We start from the raw sequence: 27940 nt of genomic DNA, 5'->3' as shown, positions 1-27940 counted from the left end.
AAATCAGTGAAAAGTCCCGGATGAGTTTGCGCAAACTAACGTAATCTTTTAGCTTTAAATCGGTTTAAACAATCAGGATACGCGCAAGTAATCACCATTTTGAATAGCCGCTATACACACAATCTCTGTGCACTGTGTAAACAATGAGTGTCGTATACATGCGACAGATCGCTTCCGGCGTTTGCGTATTCTACGCTAGAGCGCGTGCTCATTTGACGTGACTGATGCCAAACTCGTGCACATGACAGATGGACGTGGCTGTGTATCAAAGGTAAAAAATGATATAAATACTGTTCAGTTTCTCACAAAAACCGATCGTTTCGTGTCTTAGGACATCAATGTATCATCACGAGCCGCGGGTGTAATTTGGATTTGTCTGTGCATGTTTTTGTTTACTTTTAAAGGTCTGGTGCCCATCCAGGTCAATGATAAGGCTGGCAGACTGCACCGGTTTTCGTTAAAAATCTTCGTTGTGTTTTTATGAGGAAACAAAGTAACCTACATCTTGGATGCATTGGGGGTAAGCAGATAAACATCACATTTTCATTTTGGGTGAACTATCCCTTTAAGTACATTTTCTTTAGGGATTTTTTGATGAATAGAAATATCCAAAGATCAGAATTTATCTGAAATAAAAAGCTTTTGTAACATTATACACTATACCATTCAAAAGCTTGAGTCACTATCATTTTTTTAATTTATTTTTTATTAGAAACTAATACTTTTATTTAACAAGGATGCTTTAAATTGATCAAAAGTGATGATAAAGACATTTAAAATGTTACAAAAGATTTCTATTTCAGATAATTGCTGTTTTTCTGATCTTTCTATTCATCAAAGAAACCTGGAAAAAATCTACTCAGCTGTTTTCAACAATAATAATAATAATAATAATAATAATAATAATTAATAGTAATAATAATAAATGTTTTTTGAGCAGCAAATCAGAATATTAGAATGATTTCTGAAGGATCATGTGACTTGAGCTAATGATGAATGATGCTAAAAACTCAGCTTTGAAATCACAGGAATAAATTACATTTTAAAATATATTCAAAAAGAAAGCAGTTATTCTAAATAATAAAAGTAATTCAAAATTGTACTGTTTTTGCTGTACTTTGAATCAAATAAATGCAGGCTTGGTGAGCAGAAGAGACTTTTGACTGGTAGTGTACATTTATTACATCAGATATTTTAAGAAAACATTTATCATTTTCATTTTATTTTTACTTATTGTACTAAACTAACTAAAACAGAAGTAAAATTAATAAAAACTATATAGACATAAAAAAGATGATACAAAACAAAATTACTAAAACTGTAATTAAAATTAAAATGATTTTTTACACCATTCATGAGATTATAATAGGCATAATTTATTACTTTTTTATTATTTTTATTTATTATTAAATTTATAACTTTTTTTTAAATATATAACAAAATTTTCTTAAAATATACATATAGCAAAATAGTAATAATATATATATATATATATATTAAAATAAAAACAATACTAATAAAATGTTTAAATAATTTAAATAATGCAATAGGACACATTAATAATGAGTCTTAATACATGAAAATACATATTCCCTTGTAAGCGAATCATCTTAATTGGAGGTCTGTAGCATCAAAAAGTTGCTATAACACAATTTCTGAGTGAAAATGACCCAGTTAACTTGATGCCTTACACGTAGACGCTAATAGAGCCCATTCAGTAAGCATAAAGCATAAAGCACTTCTGCGAGCGAAAAACAATCCAAAGAAATGCGGATCAATTTGATGCACTTATTTCATTGCATTTAGTCCTTTATTCGTTCCTTGATGGATTCAACGAACATTTAAAGTAAATGAAGGGGAGGAAGATGATTAAAAGTGAGCGATGAATGTCTTACGTAAGCAGTTGCAGACCTGCATCTCAAAACATGATTACCGCTGGCTATAGGTGAGTAAAATGACTCGCGCAGGTACGGTTCATGACTTGAAATATGAAATTAACATTGCATGTCCTTGTAAGCTTCCTGATTAAATTATGAGGAGCTCCGACAACACAACAGGATCTGTCTATCTGTGTGCTGGAGGATGAGTCATCAGGCCAGCCGCTCTGCCAGGGGAACTTCACAAACAAAGGCACAGTCATTGAACATTGTCTAATGATATTCTAATAAAACTGGCTTTGGAAAACAACCTTGTACCTTTTAAGAAGATTGAATGCCATTGATTCTCCTCGCTCCATTAGAAGAACAACAAACTCCTTTGCCCTTAAAAAAACTTTTTGGACACAAATAGATGACTAATATGTCCAACGACTGTTGTTTTGTGTGTGTGAGTTTGTGCTACAGAAGCAGCAGCCGTTTTTAAGAGATTTCAGTGAAAAAATGTAACACAATCATTTGAAAATCGTGTACTTTTGTGTTTTTTAACCTTTATTTCAATCCCTTAACATTGTCTTTATGTATTATAATATATGTTAATATTATAAAACAGTTCTGCTCCTGATGCTGGTTGGTCATAGCACTATTCCAGCTGCACTAATATACATAATAGTAAGAAATAGTAAGAGATTTTGAGGCATTTTGCTTTCATAACTTCTATCAGACTAGCGGAACAAAAACATCTAAAAATACACATTTAAAGGGATAGTTCACCCCAAAAAAATGAAAATTTTGTCACTAACAATTGCTGGTCCCCATCGACTTCCATAGTATTTTTTTTTTCTTTACCAGGAATGGTTCCAGGATGAACCACAGTCCATAGACATTAATTTACTAGAATACACGGGACGCACTTCAAATAAAATAGGCTATGCTGAAAAGTTACATTGACCAAGTGGCAATTTTTTTTTAAAGACAAGTACAATTAATTAAATTACAAATTGCATAAGTAATATTAATGTTAAAGGATCACTTTCAGAATAAACATTTCCTGATCATTTACTCAACCCCATGTAATCCATGTGTCTTTCTTTCTTCAGTCGTAAGGAAATTACGTTTTTTGAGAAAAATATTATAGTGGAGTTCTATGGTGCCCCGAGTTTGAACTTCCAAAATGTAGTTTAAATGCAGCTTCAAACGATCCCAAATGCGGTTGTAAACAATTCCAGCCAAGGAAGAAGGGTCTTATTTAGTGAAACAATCATTTATTTTCACTATTTTCACTCCGGTTTAAGACAGTTAGGGTATTTTGAACAACTCCCATCTCATTTTCTCCTCCAACTTCAAAATGGCCCTACACTGCTGCAAAATTAGCGACCCAGTGTTTACAAAGTAAGCATGCAAGAAGGATCAAACCCTTTACGAAAAAAAAAAAAAAAAGGTAAAACAGCGATGTAGCGAATTTAAAGTTGGGGGAGAAAATGAGATGGAAGTTTTTCGACATACCCTAACTGTCTTAAACCGGAGTACACAGAGTATGCATGTGCATTGCATGAGCATTTGTGGTTAAAAAGTATATAAATAATATTTTTTTTAAGAAAATGATTGACAGTCTTGCTAGATAAGACCCTTATTCCTCGGCTGGGATCGTTTAGAGCTCTTTGAAACTGCATTTTCAATACACTGAGCACCATTGAAGTCCACTATATGAAGAAAAATCCTGGGATTTTTTCCTCCAAAAACTGAATTTCTTTGCGACTGAAGAAAGAAAGACATGAATATCTTGGATGAGATGGGGGTGAGTAAATTATCAGAAAATTTTTATTCTGGAAGTGGATTAATCATTTTAAAAATAAGACTAAAATGACCAGTAGGTAGCTATTGTCTTAATGACTGAGACCTTGAGTTATTTATTCAAATGATTTGTTCAAAACGGCTGATTTATTTAGGAACAAATGTGCATAAAATAGCACGATTAAAAATATATTTGTTATAAATATATATAAATATAATGTATAATCTCAATAATCTAATTTTGACAGATGGTGAGATCGGTATTATTAATTTATAAGCTACCGTTAAAGGAGTAGCTCACTTTCAGAACAAACATTTACAGATACTGTACTCACCCCTTCTCATCCAAGATGTTCATGTCTTTCTTTCTTCAGTTGTAAAGAAATTATGTTTTTTTGAGGAAAACATTTCAGGATTTCTATCCATATAAATGCACTTCTATGGTGCCCACGAGTTTGAACTTCCAAAATGCAGTTTAGATGCATCTTGAAAGGGCTCTAAATGATCCTAGCCGAGGAAGAAGGGTCTTATCTAGTGAATTATTAGCGGTTATTTTCTAAAAACTTTTCCAATTTATATACTTTTTAATCTCTACACAGAGTACACACACAAGACAAGCATTTAAGGTTAAAAACTATATAAATTGTATTTTTTTTTTTTTTTAGAAAATAACCGATCGTTTTGCTAGATAAGACCCTTCTTTTCTCGGCTGATAGTTTAGAGCATTTAAAGCTGCATTTTGGAAGTTTAAACTCGGGGGCACCATAGAAGTCCATTATATGGAGAGAAACCCTCAAATGTTTTCCTCAAAAAATATTTCTTACGACTAAAGAAAGAAAGACATGAACATCTTGGATGACAAGGGGGTGAGTACATTATCTGTAAATTTTTGTTCTGAAAGTGAACTACTCCTTTAAGTTAAAGATACCTGAAGAAACTTCATTTTGCTGTTTAAACGCTGGTTTAATAGAAATAATTTTAATGCACGTGAAAACTTTTTTTTGTTGTGTTTGTTACACACAAGACATAGTAATAAAAACATTCAGGGCTTCAGCTCCCTTAGCCCACCCCTAGCGCCGCCCCTGTGGGACCAACAATGTTTAGTTACCAACTATCTTCTTTTGTGTTCAGCAAAAGCAAGAAATTTAAACAGCTATATAAGACAAATTATATTCTTATAGTTTGGGGGCAGTTTGTCCATACATCATTCATACATAAATATAAAAAATATATACTTCAAATATACTTATATGTGACCCTGGACCACGAAACCAGTCATAAGGGTCAATTTTCTGAAATTCAGATATTTGAAAGCTAAATAAATAAGCTTTCCATTGATGTATGGTTTGTTAGGACAATATTTGGCTGAGATATAACTATTTGAAAATCTGCAAAAAAAAAAAAAAAAAAATCTAAATACTGAGAAAATCACCTATAAAGTTCTCCAAATGAAGTTCTTAGCAATATATATTACTAATTTAGGAAATTTACTAAATATCTTCATGGAACATGATCTTTACTTGATATCCTAATGAGTTTTGGCATAAAAAGAAAAACCTATAATTTTGACCCATACAATGTATTTTTTGGCTATTGCTACAAATATACCTGTGCTACTTAAGACTGGTGTTCTCTGATCAGCCAGCTATCCAGTGCGTTGTGATTGGCCGAATACCTCAAGCGTGTGACGGAAATGTTACACCCCTTACAATGTTGTGATGCCATTTCCCGGAGACAAAAACAACAAAACCCATTAGAAATGAGGCATTTGTTGCATCCAGTGGGGACATAATTTCTGATTATAGTGACTCATACTGTCTTTCTAGAAGTTGCGTTGTGCCGCATAAAAATACAATTTTTTGTGTATTTGTGATCGTAGAAACAGCAAACCACAAGCACAACTCTGCACTGCTCAAAATTCGTATTTGAATAGTTAGTAGCAAATTCTTTAAATATGAAAACTTACTTACAGGTTGCGAGTCAGATGCGCCAGACCGTCCTTGCAAAGTTGGAATTGCCCCACTTTATAAAAACAGCACAGCCAGCATTGTAGGCTACTCTCCCAGGTTCAGGAACCAGTCAAACAAGAAGGCCAAACAAAGAACATTCGCTATTGCAACGAAACACACAGCGTCTCCACAACATGGCGGCAGCTGCAACAATACTACAGCGAAGTTACGCCTTCTTTCTTTGCATATACATTTGGTCGGTGTTATGCAAATCTTTCCACGCAGTGACGTAGATTTGTGGGGGCCTTATCTATGCACTAACAGCTTGCAACACTCTAAAAACAAAGGAAAACATGAAATTGCATCATATGACCTTTTAAATGATACTATAGAGATAGAATATAAATAACATTGTAATACTAAACACATGGTTAGTTTTTCTGTCTGTTGACAGTATTTTCTGATACACTCTTAAAAATTAAGGTTCTTTTAAACCATAGAAACATTGATGTCAATAAAGAACATCTTTATTGACATTGATGGTTCTATGAAAAACTTTGAACATCCATGGAAGCTTTCAAATGCAGAAAAGGCTCTTTATAGTGGAAAAAGGTTCTTTAGATTTTGTAAAATAGTTTTCTAATTCTTCTAATCTATGGTATCACTGCAAAAACTTTTGGAACCTTTATTTTAAGAGTGTATATGGAGTGATAAAAAAGATCAATCCAAAATCCCATCCGTAAAAACCTTCTAACATGAACTCTAACCTGAACATAACATGTCTAACATGACATGAACCTGGCTATATCTAATCTGACTGGAAAATATATGCAAATTCATACATATTAATGTTTCATTGTACTGTAGTAGTTGTTTTGCCAGTGATTCGATTTCTCTTATATATTCCCCGTCTCTTGGCTTTGAGCTCACAGCTCTTGTGCATTCTTGTGGATTCGTTAGTAAATCAGCATTGTCATGATGTCATTTTCCTGTGGTTCCAGAATAATTAATCACATTGCATTTATTGTGCAAATAGGGCTTATGTGCAACAGACTGTTCTGTTCCGCATTCTGTTAAATAGGTCTTGGCACTTCCGGTTCAAGCATTTTACATATGTGACCCTGGACCACAAAACCAGTCTTAAGTCGCTGGGGTATATTTGTAGCAATAGCCAAAAATACATTGTATGGGTCAAAATTATTGATTTTTCTTTTATGTCAAAAATCATTAGGAAATTAAGTGAAGATCATGTTCCATGAAGATTTTTTGTAAAATTCCTACTGTAAACCTATCAAAATGTAATTTTTGATTAGTAATATGCATTGCTAAGAACTTAATTTTGACAACTTTAAAGGTGATTTTCTCAGTATTTTGATTTTTTGCACCCTTAGATTTCATATTTTCAAATAGATGTATCTCGGCCAAATATTGTCCTATCCTAACAAACCATACATCAATAGAAAGCTTATTTATTGAGCTTTCATATGATGTATATATCTCAGTTTTGTAAAATTTAACCTTATGACTGGTTTTGTGGTCCAGGGTCACATATGCTTTATTAAATATTAAAAAGTATGTACCTTCAAAGTAGATACAAAAATGATCATAACCAATATCCATCTTATATAAGGATTGAAATCTAAATTAAATTTTTATTTTATGACATTTAGATATACACATTTAATAAAACATCAACAATAAACAGCTAGCTAGTTTAACGTTTTACCTTAAAATTCTATAGATGTTTTCCGACAAACAGAAGCAATGAGACCCATTTTCCGAGTTTGGTCAGGTAACATTCGACATATAGCCTACCCTATTTTTGCAATGAGACTCACATGCAGTATTGATTAGTTTTATGATTAGTAGACACTCTTAGAAAAAAAAAAAAAAACAATCTTTGATTCGCATTGATGGTTTCATTGCACAAAATGTTCTTTAGATTATTAAAATGTTATTCACAGTAAGAAAAAAAGTTTAAGAACTGTTCACTGAATTGAACCAAAAAGTATTTTTTAAGGCATCATTGCAAAAAAAAACAAACAAAAAAAAAAACTTTTAGAACCTTTATTTTTAATAGGAGTTTAAAAATGCAAAAGACACTGATTGGGGAATTTAAAAAAAAATGCCCAAAATGTTCTTTAGATTATTAAACTTATTCACATTAATAAAAAAGTTTAAGAACTGTTCACTGAAATGAACCAAAAAATATTGTTTTATGGCATCATTGCAAAAAAAAAAAAAAAAAAAAAAAAAAAAAAAAAAAAAAACTTTTAGAACCTTTATTTTTAATAAGAGTTTAAAAACACAAAAGACACTGATTGGGCAATAATAATAAAAAATAAGATGCACAAAATGTTCTTTAGATTATTAAAAGTTATTCACATTAAGAAAAAAATGTTTAAGAACTGTTCACTGAAATGAACCAAAATGATTGTTTTATGGCATCATTGCAAAAAAAAAAAAAAAAAAAACCTTTTAGAACCTTTATTTTTAATAATAGTTTAAAAACACAAAAGACACTGATTGGGGAATAACAATAATAATAAAAAAAAAGATGCACAAAATGTTCTTTAGATTATTAAAATGTTATTCACATTAAGAAAAAATGTTTAAGAACTGTTCACTGAAATGAACCAAGAAGTATTGTTTTAAGGCATCATTGCAAAAAAAAAAATACTTTTAGAACCTTTATTTTTTAATAGGAGTTTAAAAATATGAAAGACACTGACTGAGGAACTGAAAAAAAATGCACAAAATGTTCTTAAGATTATTAAAACGTTATTCACAGTAAGAAAAAATGTTTAAGAACTGTTCACTGAAATGAACCAAGAAGTATTGTTTTAAGGCATCATTGCAAAATAAAAAATAAAATAAAATAAATAATAAGAACCTTTATTTTTAATAAGAGTTTGAAAATATAAAAGACACTGACTGGGAAATTGGGAAAAAAAAAAAAAAAGATGCACAAAATGTTCTTTAGATTATTAAAACGTTATTCACATTAAGAAAAAATGTTTAAGAACTGTTCACTGAAATGAACCAAAAATTATTAAGGCATCATTGCAAAAAAACAAAACAACAACAAAAAACTTTTAGAACCTTTATTTTTAATAAAAGTTTAAAAAATACGAAAGACACTGATTGGGGGATTGAATGAAAACTCATTACAGTCCTCAACTCTGCAAATGTTTATTACAAATAACAGCATAAACAACAATGAAAGCAACGAGAAAGTTCTTTGAACCTATTAAATTTTAGTCATCACACAAAAAAGCAACACTTCTAGCGCCCTCTTGTGGTGAAGGTTAGAATCTGCTCTCACAGTTCAAAAGAGCATGAAATCACATCGTGGCATCTCAGCAGCGCCTCTTTCTGAACACCCAGAGGAGTCTCCAGATCAGACACCTGGAAATTCAGCACGTCTATATCCGAGGCGCCGAACCTCGCGCGCACGCGCACTTTCTCCAACATGTCGAACTGAACTTGTTTGTCCGTCATCAGTAGGAGTGTGCGCAGAAACCTCTCTCGCAGCTCTGACCGCAGCCGCTGCTCCTCTTCATCAACGCTTCCCGATGAGGATGAAGATGTGGAAACAGTTGTGGGACACAGAGCGATGAAGCGGGGAGAGTTCGGATCGAATCCTCGGCTGTTCGGGTCCGGTCCTCTGGGGAGCCGCAGGACGCTCACAGGAGTTTTCATACTGCTTTGTTAAAACGCCTGTTTAGATCATACACACACCACGAACTTAAAGATATAAACTGGCATCTGCTGAAGGAACGGTTGTTTACCTACCTCATTCAATACAGAGCCATACGCGCATCTCAATGTTCGACCGGAAGAGCGTTTTATCTTCAAAATAAAAGTCATCAAGCAAAGTAAACAAAAGAAGTCATCCATCGAGGATCGATTAAATTGATGAAGGTGACAGTAAAGACGTTTATAAAGTTACAATATATCTCTGTTACAAATGCTGTTCCTTTAAACGTTTAATTTATCAAAGAATCCTGAAAAAAAGATTCTTAAAAATAAAGGTGCTTCACAATGCCATATTTTTGTTTAAATGGTTCCATAAAGAACCTTTAACATCTGAAGAACCTTTCTGTTTCAAAGAAAGAAGGTTCTTCAGATTATAAAAAGGTAAGAAAGAGACGGTTCTTTAAAGAACCTCTCACTGAATGGTTCTTTGTGGAATCAAATACTATTTTTAAGATTGTATCAGTTTTTCCAAAATTATTAAGCATCAAAAACTGCTTTTAACGATGAAACTAAGAACCATTAATAATAATTTAACACCAATAATAAATAAGCAACAAATCAGACAAAATGAGTAATGATATATCATGAATAATGTGTTTAAGTAGAAAACAGTTTTAAATTGTAATATTTCACAAAATCATAACTCCAGGATTTACCTTTAATGTATTTTTCAAAATAAATAAATAAATAAATAAATTAGCGCAACAGATTTACACGAGACTTTATCTGTTATATTCACATTATATTTCTTATGATCAATTTAGCAACATTGGCTGCACTGAAAATAAAAAAGTACAAATAATAAAAAAAGAACAGCATTTATTCAAAATAAAAATTGTTTCTAGTAAGTCTTTACTATCACTTTTTATCAGTTTAATACATCCTTGCTGAATAAAATTATTATTAAATAATAAAAGAAAAAAGTACTGATTCCAAATGTTATACGGTAGAGTATATTATTGCACAAGATATATATATATATATATATATATATATATATATATATATATACACACACACACACATATATATGTATGTATATATATATATATATATATATATATATATATATATATGTGTGTGTGTGTGTGTGTGTGTGTGTGTATACAGTCAAGCCCTGACTTAAAGTTACTTTTATTGAACCAGCAATTTTTTTATTATTAGAAATGACACAGACATCTCCCAGAAGATAATAAGACGATGTACAAGAGGCATCATTGTGAAAAAAAATATTACTCATCTTTTATTTACATTTGAACAAAAAGTGGCATGTCCAAAATTATTCATACCCTTCTCAATAATCAAAAGAAAAGCCTTTATTGGCTATTACAGCAATCAAACGCTTCCTATAATTGCTGACCAGGTTTTTGCATGTCTCCACTTCTATTTTTGCCTATTCATCTTTAGCGATGAGCTCCAACTCTTTCAGGTTGAAGGGTCTCCTTCCCATCACCCTGATCTTTAGCTCCCTCCACAGATTCTCAATTGGATTTAAGTCAGGACTCTGGCTGGGTCACTGCAAAACGTTAATGTTTTTGTCTACTAACCATTTCTTCACCACTTTTGCTGTGTGTTTTTGCTCGTTGTTGTGCTGAAATGTCCACTGGTGCCCAAGGCCAAGTTTCTCTGCAGACTGCCTGATGTTGCTGTTGAGAATTTTGATGTATTGCTCCTTTTTCATGGTGCCGTTTACTGTGATTGGGTTCCCTGGTCCACCGGCTGAAAAACACCCCAGAACATTAGGTTTCCACAGCCATGTTTGACAGTGGGGATGGTGTTCTTAGGGTTGAAGGCTTCTCCTTTTTTACGCCAAATGAAGGCTACATCATTGTGGCCAAACAATTCAATTTTTGTTTCATCTGACCATAAAACAGAAGACCAGAAGTCTTCTTCTTTGTCCAGATGAGCATTTGCAAAGGCCAGCCGGGCTTTTGTGTGCCTTATCTGGAGAAGTGGTGTCCTCCTTGGTCTGAGTCCGTGGAACCCAGCGGTGTGCAGTGTCTGTTGGACTGTCTGCCTTGAGATGTTGCCACCAGTAGAGCCCAGATTCATCAGGATGGCCTTGGTGGTGATCCTTGGATTCTTTTTTACCTCTCTCACTATCCTCCTGGCCAGCACAGGTGTCACTTTTGGCTTCCGACCACGTCCTCTGAGATTTTTCACAGTGCGGAACGTCTTGTATTTTTTAATAATACTTTGCACTGTAGCCACTGGAACTTCAAAACATTTAGATATGGTCTTATAGTCCTTTCCTGACTTGTGAGCAGCCACAATGCGCAGCCGCAGGTCCTCGGTGAGTTCCTTTGTCTTAGCTGTGACTGTCCACAAACCAACATCAGAGAGCTTCTGTTTTTCACCTGTTGAGTTGATTAAAACAGCTGTTCCCAATGAATCAGGGTAATTAGGATGCTTTAGAACAGCTTGGACTATTTGGAATGGTATAGAACTTTGGATTTTCCCATAGACTGTGACAGTTTGCAAAGGGTATGAATAATTTTGGACATGCCACTTTTTGTTCAAATGTAAATAAAAGCTGAGAAATAATTTTTTCCACAATGATGCCTCTTGTACATCGTCTTATTATCTTTTGGGAGGAGTGTGTGTCATATCTGGTCAAAAAAAAAAAAAAACTTGCTGGTTGAATAAAAGTAACTTTAAGTCAGGGGTATGAATAATTTTGGGCTTGACTGTATGTATATATATATATAGTAGTAATACGCACCCTTTAGGTACTAATATGTACCTAATAGGGGTAAAAAAGGTACAAAGATGTTTTTTTTACCTTTTAAGGGTACTGCTCCAGTGACAAACTGTTTTAAACCCCTATTTTTCTGTGTGAAGACTGAATTAATGATGCTGAAAATGCAGCTTTGCATCACAGAAATAAATTCTATTTCAAAGTATATTAAAATAGAAAACCACTATATTAAATTGCAGTATTATTATTATTTGTAAATACAGTATTATCTGTATTTTTAATCAAATAAACAGCCTTGATGAGCAGAAAAGACTTTTAAAAATGTTAAAAATCTCACTGATCAAGCTATTTCCATATTTCAGTTTTGAATATTCTTTACTGTAATAAAAGTGAATTGCTAATCTGTTTTAAGCAAAATCATCACAAAATAGACATCCTCACAGCTTAAAATGATGCCGTTATCATTTATCTTCCATAGTGTACATTCATTTTGTAACTGGAACATGCAAACTCTACCCACGTTTGAATCATTTCTAGACTCTACAGACTCATGTCTGTTTAAAATATCGACCAAACCTACATCTTATAACTGGGGGGAATCCCAGCAAACCATTGAGAGCAAGTGCGAATGGAAACTGCTGCTGCTTTAGTTTCTATATACTGTAGATAACATCTAAAGCAATGCATTGTCCAGACTGTCAATAGTAAATCCAATTGCGTCTCAAAACTACACACATTTCTTTCATAACTTCCTCTTTTTTTCACTGTCTTGCTATTTTTTTATTATCATTATTTTGTTAAAACGGTCATAAACGGTGTTGGTTTGCATAATGACGCATCATTTCCGATCGCATGAACTTCCTCAAACATCTCATGCTGATCTTTTGCACTGCTGCGGTGCACTCAGACGTCCTTCTGTCCCTTTTTATATTTAAACAACTGTAAGTACTGAGTATCTTTCTCTATACATGCATTTGTTAAATAAAGTAAGTTTTGAATATGACATGATGATTTGACCTTGCAGTCTATTTTATAATAATCACAAATGTACTAATATCCAGACATAAAACTGAAAGTGATCCATAGAAAAGTGGAACTGATATTAACTTACAAGCAGATGACAGTGTGCATGCAATGCAATGTTTTCTCTGTTGTATGAAAGTTACTTTTGTGTATACAGTATGTAGTGTGCGATACAGTGCTATATAGTATGTATTTTAAGTATTGTCTGCATATGTCCCTGTTGTAGATTACATCCTTGAAAGGATGGAGAAGAATGGAGGAAAACCGCTTCAGCAGCATTATCGGTGAGTCTCTGTTGCAGTTTCATGTTTCATCGTCACTATCATACAGTACAGAAAGGCAAAACTTAACAATTATGTAACACAAGACTTATCAAGGACAGCGCATACAGTATATATAATACACATTAAACAGTAACACAGATAGAGCTTTATAGGACATAATATAACACCAATACAACTATATGAGCATTACAGTAAAGCTTTAGACAAACAGCATGTGTGCAGTGGGTACAAGTCCAATGTTCTATTGGGAGGATATAGACATTTTGAAAATGTAAGGGTAAATGTAACTTATTTTGTCTTCTGGGAAACATGTAAGTATCTTCTGTAGCTTCTGAAGGGCAGTACTAAATAAAATAAAAAGTGATATTTACACAAAATAAGAAAAATGTACACATCTTTATTTTGTTCAAAAGTTTTCACCCCCCATCGTGTTTCCTTTTGGAGCTTTAGTGAGCGTTTGAACCTTCTGGAATAGTTGCATATGAGTCCCTCAGTTGTCCTCAGTGTGAAAAGATGGATCTCAAAATCATACAGTCATTGTTGGAAAGGGTTCAAATACACAAAAAAGCTGAAAAACCAAAGAATTTGTGGGACCTGAAGGATTTTTCTGAAGAACAACAGGCAGTTTGAATGTTCAGGACAAACAAGGCACTCATGAACAACTATCACTAAACAAAAAAATACAGCTGTGGATCATTCAGGTAACAACACAGTATTAAAAATCAAGGGGATGTAAACTTTTGAAAAGGGTAATTTTTTTCTCTTGTGGACTATATGTAAATCTCTTTATGTGAAATATCTTATTCAGGTCAGTACTAAATAAAAAATAGCAAATAATTTAGTATGATCCGACTTATTTAGGTAAAATAATTAACATTTTGCAGATTTTACAAGGTGTAGGTAAACTTTTGAATTCAACTGTGAATTCAATTTTATGTCAGTACTAATATATATATATATATATATATATATATATATATATATATATATATATATATATATATATATAATTAAACCAATAATTAAATGTTGTAGTGTATACTGTACAACAATTAATGTTATATTTTTGATCAAAAATGATAACAATTAATTTAAAATACAGGAAACCAAGTGCTTTAAACTCTGTCCCATTAAAATGTGTGCATTTATGCAACTAATGCTTATGTGTTCTTGAATTTTACACTACCAGTCAAAAGTTTTTGAATAGTACGATTTTTAATGCTATTTAAAACCCCTTAACTGTCACCGTCCCCTCTGTGGGACGCCCAAGTTTACTTCACCATTTTACAAATAAATCCTAATCTAATCATGACAAACTATATTGTTGGAAAGGTCTAAGACTCCTAAATAGATATTTTACACCTCTAAAATCTACTTCATAACATGACCTTTGTCACAAACAGACTTCCTTGTTGTCTTTCTCGTTGTTCCCTATCACACTTTAGAAATCATAAGAAATTATATATCAGTTGAAAACTTAAAATCTCAAAATTCATCCTTTGAAAGCTATTTTTAATATTCGAAACTATACAATAACTATATTAATAACTGCTTTCTATTTGAATATGTGTTAAAAAGCAATTTATTCATATGATCAAAGCTGAATTTGCAACATTATTACTCCAGTCACATGGTCCTTCAGAAATCATTAAATCAATATTCTGATTTGCTGCTCAAAAAACATTTATTATTATTATGTTGAAAACAGCTGTGTAAAATTGTTAATGTTTCTTGGATGAATAGAAATGATCTGAAATAGAAATCTTTTGTAAAATTATACATGTCTTTATCATCACTTTTAAAGCATCCTTGCTGAATAAAAGTATTAATTTCTATAAAAAGAAATCAATAAATATTGATGATAATCATAATAATAAAATGTATCTTGAACAGCTAATCAGCATATTAGAATGATTTCTAAAGGATCAAGGATACCTTTTCAAGGATAAAGGCTGTACTTTGGATCAAATAAATGCAGGCATGGTGAGCAGAAGAGACTTCTTTAAAAAACATTAAAAATCTTGTATAATATTACATTTCTTTGCACCACCAGGCTGGTTTCGTCAGCGTTTTGGAAAACAAACGAATGATTTGGACCAAGACAAACCATGTAAATGTTCTCAGACGTGCTCCTCGGGACACTCCAACATCAGCAACTCTGTGTCATCAACTTCCTCCGTAAATTCCTCCATATCAACCAAGCCATCGGCCTCAGATCAGCCTCTGCCCTCTGTGCTTTTCTCCCACTTCCGCTCTTCTCTCAGATATGACGTTTTTGTGTGTCATAATGATGAGGACAGTGATCTAGCACAGAGTCTGACCTCTTTCCTAGAGCAACCATCTAACGGTCTGCGCTGTTACCTGCAGGAGCGGGACTGTCCAGCAGGAGGGGCTGTGTCCACTGAGCTCCTGCAGGCAGTGCAGGACAGTCACTGCTGGCTGCTACTCGTCACTCCAAACTTTGTGAGGGATGATTGGTGCTCATATCAGATGCACCAGGTCCTGTCTGAAGGGCCCATGTCACAGAGGATCATCCCGGCTGTAGTAAACATGCCCAGATCAAAGCTCCCTCTTGAACTGCGCTTCCTCTTTACAGTGGATTTGAACATGAACAAAGAGTCTGGCTACAATCAAGTCTACAGGGCGGTACTTCATTGTGAGTATCATTCTTTCTTTCTTTCTTTCTTTCTTTCTTTCTTTCTTTCTTTCTTTCTTTCTTTCTTTCTTTCTTTCTTTCTTTCTTTCTTTCTTTCTATTTCTTTCTTCAATTCAAGTCAATTCAATTAAATTCATGTTGCTTTATTGGCATGACATACTTGGGTACATATTGCCAAAGCATTGTATACAGCAGAATAAAAACAAAACATAAAAACATAAATAAACAAAACAAAATACACATAAAAAGACACATCCATAGGTACTGGTCATATAATTAGAATATCTTCAAAAAGTTGATGCATTTCACTAATTCCATTCAAGTAGTGAAACTTGTATAATGTATACATTCATTCCACACAGACTGATATATTTATAGACTGATTAGAGTGTGGCACCAGGTGTCTTTAATACTGAACCTTTTCACAATATTCTAATTTTCTGAGATACTGAATTGGGGTTTTCATTAGTTGTCAGTTATAATCCTCAAAATTAAAAGAAATAAACACTCGAAATATATCAGTCTGTGTGGAATGAATGTATACATTATACAAGTTTCACTTCTTGAATGAAATTAATAAATTTGAAATAAATTAACTTTTTGAAGATATTCTAATTATATGACCAGCACCTGTATATACATTTATATAAACATGAATGGTTCTACTAATGCAGATGTGTTAATATTTTACTTCTTAGTTTGTGGCATTTATAAATATGATGTGCTACCAAAGAGGAAGTAGGTACTTCACCAAGTAATATTTTTAATTTGCTGTTTTTATGGAGTGACTGGAACTCAGGAATAATCTGCTGTATTTGACTGTACAGTGAGTCTCTTAAAGATGCATATTTGTCACAGTGGAGGAGAAAGTGTTCCTCTGTCTCAACTGCTCCTGATCTACATTTATTACAGATTTGCTCTTCTTTAGGTAACCATGTCTTTTTATGTCATCCTCTTTCTATGGCTAGCTGGTGGTCACTCAGTCTGTACTTCGTCAGTAAATGTCTGTGTGTTATATTCCTGACTGAGACAAGATAGTCAGCTAGACTGTACTCTCTGTTGAGTTTCAGATAACATTGGAGACTACTTTGGTCTTCGGTTTGTTTTTTCCAATGTATGTATGTCTCCTTTTCTTCAGTTATAATTTCTTTGATTCTTCCATGTTTCTGAGTGATTTGTTAGTCAGATTGGACACCATTACACAAACTTTTTTTGTGTTTTTAGTGCTCCAAATTCTGATGGGGATGTTTATTTTGAATAATTTCGTTCGTGTGGCTTCTAAGGTTCAATCATGGCAAAATTTAGTTAAAATGTCAGGGTTGTTCTGGAGACCTTTGGGTGTTTTAGATAAAATTATCAAGTCATCTGCATATAGTAAATATTTGACTTTTGTGTCAAATAATTGTTAAATTGGTCCAGTAGATCTGCCAGTTCCATGATATATATGTTAAATAAAGTCGGGCTGAGGCAGCAGCCCTTCCTCACTCCTCGCTGTTGAGAAAAATAATCAGTCCTTTGCTGTCCAATTTTCACTACACATTTATTTTGGTTATACAGTGGTGTGAAAAAGTGCTTCCTGATTTTTTATTTTTTTGCATGTTTGTCACATTTTAATGTTTCAGATCATCAAACAAATTTAAATATTAATCAAAGATAACACAAGACCAAAGTAGTCTCCAATGTTATCTGAAACTCAACAGAGAGTTCAGTCTAGCTGACTATCTCGTCTCAGTCAGGAATATAACACACAGACAAGTTTCAAGATGGCGCCGAGCATGGCAGCCATGTTGCGAGCTCCGAGCAAACTTTGCAGTTTTTCGTGTGTTTTTCTTGTTTTTTTGTTGTCTTATGTGTTGGACGTTGTTAGTATAACTGTTTACGACAGACACACGCTTTTAAATATTGGCTCCTTTGTCGCGCAATGCAAACCGGACTTTGAGTTCTTGAACGCCGGCGTTTTGTTTACGGACACCGCATCAGAGCCCTTTGTCTGGGCCGCGCCTGAGGAAACGCCGCCGGAAAAGAGGAAAGAGAGCTGGCGTCCTTGTTAGACTAGGACGCCGTCCCCTCCGACCTCCTCTCCCAACAATTTTGCTGGCTAACGTTCAGTCATTGGACAACAAACTCTGTGAACTGCGGGCACGCATCTCATACCAACGAGAAATAAGGGACTGCTGCATTATTTGCCTCACAGAAACATGGATGTCTGCAGTGATTCCAGACTCGGCCATCGAGCTTACGGGGTTCTCCGTGCATCGCTCGGACAGAACGAAGGAGCTCACAGGAAAAAGCAGAGGTGGGGGTGTTTGTTTCTTTATCAACAACTTGTGGTGTGATGAAAGGAACCTACACTCTATCAAATCATTCTGCTCTCCTGACCTGGAATTTCACATGCTTCTCTGTCGACCATTCTGGTTGCCGAGGGAGTTTACAGCGATCATAATCACAGCTGTTTACATTCCCCCTCAAGCCAACACAGACCAGGCACTCAAAGAACTGTATGGGCATATAAGCGAGCAGGAAACCGTGTACCCAGATGCGGCGTTTATTGTTACGGGGGACTTTAACAAAGCCAACCTAAGAACAATAGCTCCAAGATTTTTCCAGCACATCACAATCAACACGCGTGGTGATCGTGTACTGGACCACTGCTACTCTCCCTTCCGTGACGCATACAAATCCCTCCCCCGCCCACCTTTCGGCAAATCGGACCATCTTTCCGTTCTGCTTCTGCCTGCTTATAGGCAGAAACTGAAACGGGAAGCACCAGCCCTCAGGGAAATTCAACGCTGGTCGGACCAATCGGACGCTATACTACAGGACTGTTTTGATCACGTGTACTGGGACATGTTCCGGGCTGCGTCTGATGACGACATAGAGGCGTACTCAGATACAGTAACGTGTTTCATCAGGAAGTGTGTAGAAGACGTAGTGCCGACAAAAACAATCCGCATCTACCCCAACCAAAAACCGTGGATTAACAGTGATGTTCGAGCAGCCCTGTCAGCGCGAACATCTGCTTTCAAATCCGGAAACCTTGACGATCGCAAACAAGCCAGTTACGATCTTAGGAAATCCATCAAAGCAGCCAAACGACAATGCAAAAACAAAGTTGAAAATCAATTCAACACCAATAACGCAAGAGGTATGTGGCAAAGCATCAATAACATCACTGATTTTAAAGGGAACAAACCAGCTACTGTGAACATTGCCGCCTCTCTACCGGATGAGCTTAATCATCTTTATGCTCGTTTCGAGGCTCAAAACACCGCCCACGTAGAGAGCACTCTCCATCTCTGTCGCGGATGTAACCCGATCCTTCCGAAGGGTGAATATACGCAAAACAGCGGGTCCTGATGGCATCCCAGGACGTGTGCTCCGAGCATGCGCATTCCAACTAGCTGGGGTTTTCACAGATATTTTCAACCTCTCCCTCAATCTGTCTGTGGTTCCCTCGTGCTTTACAAAATCCACCATCGTGCCCATACCCAAGAAAAATAAAATCACATGCTTGAATGACTGGAGGCCCATTGCTCTGACACCCATCTTCAGCAAGTGTTTTGAAAGACTCATCAGAGACTACATCTGCTCTGTGCTGCCTGCATCACTAGACCCGCTACAATTTGCTTATCGTAGCAACCGTTCCACAGACGATGCTATTGCTTTTACCCTCCACACTGCTCTCTCCCACCTGGAAAATAAAAACACCTATGTGAGACTGCTGTTTCTGGACTATAGCTCAGCATTTAACACCATAGTGCCTGCCACACTTGTCGCAAAGCTACAGGCTCTAGGTCTAAACAGATCTCTGTGCAGCTGGATCATGGACTTCCTGACAGGCAGAAATCAGGTGGTCAGAATGGGCAGCAACACTTCATCTCCGCTGACCCTCAACACTGGTGCTCCTCAGGGCTGCGTTCTCAGCCCACTCCTGTACTCCCTGTACACACATGACTGTACTGCCACGCACAGCTCCAACGTCATCGTCAAATTTGCTGACGACACAACGGTGATAGGCCTGATCACTGACAATGATGAGACTGTCTACAGAGAGGAGGTGAGCACCCTGACCAAATGGTGTCAGGAGAACCACCTCTCACTCAACATCGACAAGACCAAGGAGCTGGTGGTGGATTTCAGGAGACAGAGCAGAGAACACACACCCATCACCATCAACGAGACACCTGTGGAACGGGTAAACAGCTTTAAGTTCCTCGGTGTTCACATCAGTGAGGATCTGACATGGTCCGCTCACACTGATGCAGTGCTGAAGAAGACACACCAACGCCTCTTCTTCTTCCTCTTCTTCTGAGACGGCTGAGGAAGTTTGGAATGAGCCCCAGCATCCTCAGAACATTCTACACCTGCACTGTGGAGAGCATCCTGACCGGCTGCATCACTGCCTGGTTTGGAAACAGCACCGCTGGCAACCGCAAAGCTCTGCAAAGGGTTGTGCGAACTGCCCGCCACATTGTTGGAGGTGAGCTTCCCTCCCTCCAGGATATCTATACCAGGCGGTGTGTAAGGAAAGCCAGGAGGATCATCAGTGACTTCAGCCACCCGTCCCACAGACTGCTCTCTCTGCTGCCCTCAGGAAGACGCCTCCGCAGCATCCGATCCTGCACTAGCCAACTAAGGGATAGCTTTTTCCCCACGAGGCTAATGAACAATCAGAATTAACACACCTAGCAGCATACTCCTACTATATCATATGCCACGCACTGCCCTTTATCACTGGACTCTATGCACACATTGCACCTAATACAATAATATATCTGTTACACTGTAAACCATCCAATACACATCCATGTCCTTGCATATCCATCTATACATAATCCACTGCACCTTTGCACTGTTGACAATCTTCCTTAGTGGAATCTGAGTGTGCTACACACAGGTGAGTGGGCCATACAAACCACCTGTAGCATCGCACTCTGCTCTATTTGCACACTCACAATATGAATTATATATGTTTATAATTGAACTGAAATCTTTGCACTTGTGCTATCCTCCCCAATCTCTCTTCTGCCCAATTTCATATAAAAATACCTCGTTTGCACATTTCTTGAACATACAGCTCAACTTGCACTTGTATTGCTAACTGTAATATGTCTAATCATACACTGTGTGTACTAAGTATGTATGTATGTATGTATATATTGCATATTGTCACTCTGTATAATCCTGTAGGTATGTAACTGTCTATATGTAAATTGTCCCTGCACTGTCCGGAGCTCGCTCCCAAGAATTTCACTCACCTAGGCACAGGTGCTGTGGTGATGTGACAATAACAGTGATTTGATTTGATTTGATTTGAAGTAAACACAACATGCAGTTTTTGAATGAAGTTTTTTATTATGAAGGGAAAACAAAATCCAAACCCACATGGCCCTGTGTAAAAAAGTGTTTGCCCCCTAAACTTAATAACTAGTTGGGCCACCCTTAGCAGCAACAACTGCAATCAAGAGTTTGCGATAACTTGCAATGAGTCTGTTACAGCACTGTGCAGGAATTTCGTCCCACTCATCTTGGCAGATTTGTTGTAATTCAGCCACATTGGAGGGTTTTGGAGCATGAACCACCTTTTTAAGATCATGCCACAGCATCTTAATAGGATTCAGGTCAGGACTTTGACTAGGCCACTCCAAAGTCTTCAGTTTGTTTTTCTTCAGTCAGTTTGGATCATTGTCCTGCTGCAGAACCCAAGTTCGCTTCAGCTAGAGGTCACGAACAGATGGACGGACATTGTCCTTCAGGATTTTTTGGTAGACAGCAGAATTCATGGTTCCATTTATCACAGCAAGTCTTTCAGGTCCAGAAGCAGCAAAACAGCCCCAGACCATCACACTACCATCACCACCACCACCACAATATTTTACTGTTGGTATAATGTTCTTTTTCTGAAAAGCTGTGTTACTTTTTCACAAAAAACCCTTCATTTAAAAACTGCATGTTATGTTTACTTGTGTTATCTTTGATTAATATTTAAATTTGTTTGATGATCTGAAACAATAAAGTGTGACAAACATGCAAAAAAAAAAAAAAAATCAGGAAGGGGGCCAACACTTTTTCACACCACTGTACATGTTTTTAATTAAGTCATATATTTTACCCCCTATGCCACTTTGAATGATTTTATAAAACAATCAAAAGCCTTCTTCAAATCTACAAAGGATGCATATATTTTCCCATCTTTCTTTTGGTGTACATGGTCATTTATTAATGTGTGTAGTGTGTGAATATGGTCAGTGGTTCGATGTTTAGGAAGGACGCCAATTTGAAGATTTGCTGATGACACTGTGCTGCTTTAAGAAAGATGAGATTCGAGAGTTGATTATAGAGCAAAATACTTTTCATAAATTACTGGTTACACATATCCCTCTGTAGTTATTAGGATCTGTTTTGTCTCCACTTTTAAAGATAGGAGAGACGAGTCTTGTATTCCAGACCTCAGGGAAAACGCCTGAATTCAAAATCAAATTAAAAAGTTTGAGTAATGCAGTCTGAAATTCAGGAGAGCTGTTTTTAAGCATCTCATTTTTATGTTGTCAGGGCCACAGGATTTCTTACATTTGAGGGATTTCAGTTTTCCTCTAAGTTCTTGTTGGGTTATTGGATAATGTACTGAATTTTGGTTGCTTTTGATACATGATTCAAGAGCATTCAATTTTTCAAGGACTTTTAACTGGTTGGGATTACTCAGAGGGTCAGTTTGATGTGTATAGAGCTTCTCAAAATAATCTTTCCAAATTTGACCATCTTGTATGGCTAGTTCTTGCGGCTTTGTATTATTTTGACTGTTCCAAGTGCTCCAGAACTGACCCTGAGCAATTGTGTTTTCACTGATTTGATGTTTTCACCTTTAATGAAAAGATTGATCTGGCTGTGATCATTGCTTTCTTTCTTTCTTTCTTTCTTTCTTTCTTTCTTTCTTTCTTTCTTTCTTTCTTTCTTTCTTTCTTTCTTTCTTTCTTTCTTTCTTTCTTTCTTTCTTTCTTTCTTTCTTTCTTTCTTTCTTTCTTTCTTTCTTTCTTTCTTTCTTTCTTTCTCTCTTTCTTTCTCTCTTTTCTATCTATCTTTCAGAAATCTGACCTGATATGAAATGCATTGAGTTTATTAGTCTGTTTATGGTAAAACTTTGTAATCTAAATGCAAATCAAATACACAAATGTATTTTTTGTAGGTGATCAATCAAGGCATTTGAAGGGATTGTTCACACACACAACACATTCTATCATCATTCACTCGATACCATGTTGTTCTAAACCCCCATTACATTTTTTTTCCATAGAACAAAAGAAAACCCCTAATAAATCAATTGTCCTAGCCATGCATTTGCATACAGTGAAAATGAACTGTGACACTCAGGTGAGTTGCTCACGAATTCACTTTAGTACAATTATTTTGCTTTGCAAAACTAGTCAAGCTCTAGACAAGATGAGAATAAACTATTAATTTAAAAAAAAAATGTAGTGAATCAGGAATAGCACAAAACAACCTCACCAATGACCGAAGTTACATCAAACTAGACAAAACACTAGAGAAACAAGATAACAAGACACATCAACCACAAACAATGACTAAGCAAGACTAATACATCCATAACTAATGACAAGACAGGGCTAATGAACCAGTGAACATATAGAAACTAATGCTGATTTGATGTAAATCTGTTCTGTGAAACACAAAAGGAGATATTTGGCATTTCTGTACAAAAAAATGTACCATCGAAGTAATCCATAATCCAACTTGTGCAACTTTTCAAGGCTTCTGAAGTCATACAATAATTTTGTGTACAGTTCAAGTCAAAAGTTTACATACATTTACATACATTAATTATTTTCCAAAAATAGGAACATACAAAATGCATGCTATTTTTTTTTATTTAGTACTGACCTGAATAAGATATTTCACATAAAAGACATTTACATATAGTCCATAAGAAAAAAATAAAAGCCGAATTTATAAAAATTACCCGGTTCAAAAGTTTACATACACTTGATTCTTAATACTGCGTTGATATCTGAATGATTCAAAGCTGTGTTTTTTTTGTTTAGTGATAGTTGTTCATGAGTCCCTTGTTTGTCAAATTCTTTGTTTCAGCATTTTTGTAAATTTGAACCCTTTCCAACAATGACTGTATGATTTGAGATCCATCTTTTCACACTGAGGACAACTGAGGGACTCATATGCAACTATTACAGAAGGTTCTAATGCTCACTGATGCTTCAGAAGAAAACACAATGCATTAAGAGCCGGGGGGTGAAAACCTTTTGAATTTGAAAATCGGTAAATTTTACTTATTTTGTGTTCTGGGAATCAAGTATCTTCTGTAGCTTCTGAAGGGCTTCTGTAGCTTCATTATTATAAATGAAAAAATTATATTTAGCAAAAAAAAAAAAAAAGTAAACATATTCTTTCTGTTCAAAAGTTTACACCCCTGGCTCTTAATGCATTGTTTTTTCTTCAGGAGCATCAGTGAGCTTTTGAACCTTCTGTAATAGTTGCATATGAGCCCCTCAGTTGTCCTCAGTGTGAAAAGATGAATCTCAAAATCATACAGTAATTGTGGGAAAGGGTTCAAATACCAGTCATTCTTGAGAGGTGGGACAAAACAGGGTGCAAAATTGAAAAAAATTAAACTTTGTACTCAGACAAAGGAAACTACATTTATGTATCTTATATGTACTAAGCTACTGAGCTATGCTTTGATACAACCTCCCAACTTTTCTCTTTTTTTTAAAAAAAATGTGTTTTTTAACTTGGAATGTGTAATATAATTTCAACTTTATCTTTAACAGCTTTCTAGATGTTTTTAACATTTCAAAACACATTCTCATGTTAGTAGACAGATTACACTTTCACATGTGACCAACAATTCCACAACAAATATAAAATATTATAATGAAATATCATCAAAATATTCATCTGACGGAGGTGACAGAACTGACGGAGTTGACACATCTGACGGAGTTGACCAAAACCTGAATTTGTAGTCATTTTAACTATCTAATACATTGAATCAATTAATTACTGTATTAAAACAACCACAACAAACAGTGAGTATGTTATTGTTTATAAAGCTTCTATTCAAAAGTCACATTTAAGTATTTTGATATATTATCGGAACACAAAATCTTACGGTGGTGACATCTGACGGTGTTGACAAATTTGCCATTTCTTTCACAAAACAAATGGAGTTCATGTAGTAGACATTTTGTTTTTTTTCTGTTGATGCTAGAGGCTAATGGAACCTGCTTCAGGAGAATAAAATGGTTTAAAGATTTCAAATAATTTTCTTGTTGACATATCATAGTTGTGACACACAAAATATTAACATTAGAATTAAAATATTCTAAAACTATAAAACTTAGCAGAGCCTGTGTGACATTGATGTACTCTGCAGAAGAGGACTGTGGCAAGGGGGTCCTTTTAGAGTGATAGCCTCTGATATTCCCTGATTTTATTACATTTTAAGTAATGTCTGACGGTGTTGACAAAAAGTGAGGACACACCTTCGAAACCTTATTAAACACACATGTCTGACTGAAAAACAACCTTGCTTTAATATGAGATATTATTAAGTGTTGCCATTGATAAAACAAGGTCTTTTTCATCATTAATTTTTTTTAATCCATTTTATAGCATATGAATGAATAAACCCTTCTCTGTGGACACACAGTTTTAGATGTAGTGAGAAGACAATAAGTGTCATAGATTTCACATAATAATGAGCAAATGAAATTGAAGGGGATAATTGTGTTAAATACATTCTATTATTAATCCCCATAGCATTTACAATTGAAAATATGTTTTATTTTTAAAACTAATTGCAGTTATAATTGGTGGACATGTTTTGTCCCATGTCTCAAGAATGACTGATACACAAAAATGCTAGAAATAACAAACAGAGAATTTGTGGGACCTGAAGGACTTTTCTGAAGAACACCGAGGAGTTTAAGTGCTCAGGACAAACAAGGAACTCATGAACAACTATCACTAAACAAAGAAAAACAGCTGTGGATCATTCAGGGAACAACACAGTATTAAGACTCAAGTGTATGTAAACTTTTGAAAAGGGTAATTTTTATAAAATAAACTATTATTAGGTCAGTACTAATAAAAAATAACATGCATTTTGTATGATCCCTCTTATTTAATAAACATTTAGCAGATTCTGCAAGATGTATCTAAACTTTTGACTTCAACTGTATATAATTTTAATAATTTGTCACTTCTAAGGTCTTGAATGTCATGTTTTACACATTAAAACTTGCGTGCCACAAAAATTTTTTCGCACATTTTTCCTATCTTTTCCTCCTGTTTCTGTTCTCTGTAATACAGTAGAAAGATTTCTTTTCTCTTAAGGCTGTGTGGAGCCGAAAAACAATGAAACTAAGATAAAGCCAAATTTCTGTAAACCAGACGGGAATGTTTATATTTCAAACTTTCCCACACTGATGTTGGTAGACACTTGTAGATGTTTTGTCATGTCTGGAAACAAAATATAGATTCTCAACAATGTTTTTATCTTTTTTTACAGATTTGAAGGACATGTCTGAGAAGGAAAAGCCCAGAAATGCGTCTCATGGCTCGTCAGATGGCTGAGAACAGACTCAAAGTATCAACATTCATTGTGCTGACCGCAATGACAAAATTCTTCACTTCCAAGAAGTGACATCCAAGCAAGCCAAGTTGCATCGTAACTCATGTGCACCATATCTTCATGTATGGTTCTCAGAATTGAAATGAAAGATGACTAATTTCAAAATTTGTTCATCTAAACGTTAAACTAGTCATACATACACACACACACTACCCTTCAAACATTTGGTGTCAGTAAGATTATTTTAATGGTTATTTAAAACAATTCTGCACACCAAGGTTGCATTACTTTGATAAAAACTAACAATATTGTAATATTGTGAAATATTACAATTCGAAAGAACTGTTTTCTGTTGTAATATATTTTAAAATGTAATTTATTCTTGTGATGCAAAGCTGAATTTTCAGCATCATTACATTAGTGTCACATTTCTTATTATTATGAGTGATGAAAATGCTTAATGCTTGATATTTTTTTTGCAGAAACTGCGATGTATTTTCTTCAAGTTTGCTTTAATGAATAGAAAGAACAGCATTTATTTAAAGTAGAAATCTTACTGTCACTTTTAGACATTTTAATGTGTCCATGCTGATTAAAAGTATAAATTTCTTAAAAAATGTAAAAAACTGTATACTTGTATAACATGCATTGTTGTGTAGAAACTATATATTAATGTTATCTGTGTTGTTTACAATGATTTGCACTGATTGTTTCATTAAAATATCATGCCCTCCTTTTGTTTTCCATAGTAACTCATACTTTTATGAAGCTATTTATATTGTGGTAAATATATCTTGTGAAAGGAGCCCTAGATCGCAACCGAAAGTCATAATACACAAGCTCAAACATGATGGGGCATATGTTTCCCTTTCTGATTTTAGGTCAGAGTCAGATTAGAAGAAGGGCTTATGCAATATACCCAACAAAATATTATTTTCAAATGATTCTCAGTCAAATACACCCACCCACACATACAAAAATACATGTGCACAGAGGGAAACTCAAGCAGCTGCAGATATAAATGATGTTAATTGCATTTGCTGTAATGCATATAAGTAAGATTCACATCAGTATTAAGAGCATATCTCATATGCAGATATTATTAACCACCAAGAACTCAGGGCTGGTTTTCTGCTTGTCATCTGCGGTTGAATTTTTGTGATTTGAGTAAGATGTTTCACTGGCATTTCAATGTTTTCAGAAAGGCTTTAAGCCACAGTTGGACATGCCATGTAAACCATCAGGACACCTCAAAGAACTGCAAAAGCATGATTAAATGTTCTTGGCGAATAGCATG

General features: G+C 34.9%; 2 protein-coding genes across 3 annotated transcripts; one reads left to right on the top strand and one right to left on the bottom strand.

Moving 5' to 3' along the window:
• Nucleotides 1-8707: 8707 nt before the first annotated feature.
• gemin7 (gem (nuclear organelle) associated protein 7) lies at nucleotides 8708-9464 on the bottom strand. Of its 2 annotated transcripts, none has more exons than XM_073850986.1 (2): nucleotides 9413-9464; nucleotides 8708-9320 (listed from the first exon to the last, which is right to left on the bottom strand). In XM_073850986.1, the coding sequence occupies exons 1-2, from the start codon at nucleotides 9415-9417 to the stop codon at nucleotides 8939-8941; spliced, it is 387 nt and encodes a 128-aa protein (XP_073707087.1). In that variant the 5' UTR covers nucleotides 9418-9464; the 3' UTR covers nucleotides 8708-8938. The 2 variants fall into 2 exon arrangements, with proteins under 2 accessions (XP_073707087.1, XP_073707088.1); XM_073850987.1 differs by having other exon boundaries at nucleotides 8708-9337; nucleotides 9413-9451.
• A 2448-nt stretch (nucleotides 9465-11912) lies between these two features.
• On the top strand, nucleotides 11913-27717 carry tirap (toll-interleukin 1 receptor (TIR) domain containing adaptor protein). The gene is made up of 4 exons (XM_073850877.1): nucleotides 11913-13015; nucleotides 13324-13381; nucleotides 15435-16037; nucleotides 26581-27717. Exons 2-4 carry the CDS (start codon nucleotides 13351-13353, stop codon nucleotides 26643-26645), a joined length of 699 nt encoding a protein of 232 aa, XP_073706978.1. The 5' UTR covers nucleotides 11913-13015; nucleotides 13324-13350; the 3' UTR covers nucleotides 26646-27717.
• Nucleotides 27718-27940: the final 223 nt, after the last annotated feature.

The sequence above is a fragment of the Garra rufa genome, chromosome 11 (genome assembly GCF_049309525.1).
Source record: "Garra rufa chromosome 11, GarRuf1.0, whole genome shotgun sequence".
Lineage (NCBI taxonomy): Eukaryota > Metazoa > Chordata > Actinopteri > Cypriniformes > Cyprinidae > Garra > Garra rufa.
This window is presented reverse-complemented; position numbering and strand designations above follow the sequence as displayed.

Coding starts and splice junctions, on each gene's coding strand:
- tirap (XM_073850877.1), top strand. CDS start 13,351: ATGGAGGAAAACCGCTTCAGCAGCATTATCG. Junction 13,382..15,434: donor CCGCTTCAGCAGCATTATCG/GTGAGTCTCTGT, acceptor TTGCACCACCAG/GCTGGTTTCGTCAGCGTTTT. Junction 16,038..26,580: donor CTACAGGGCGGTACTTCATT/GTGAGTATCATT, acceptor CTTTTTTTACAG/ATTTGAAGGACATGTCTGAG.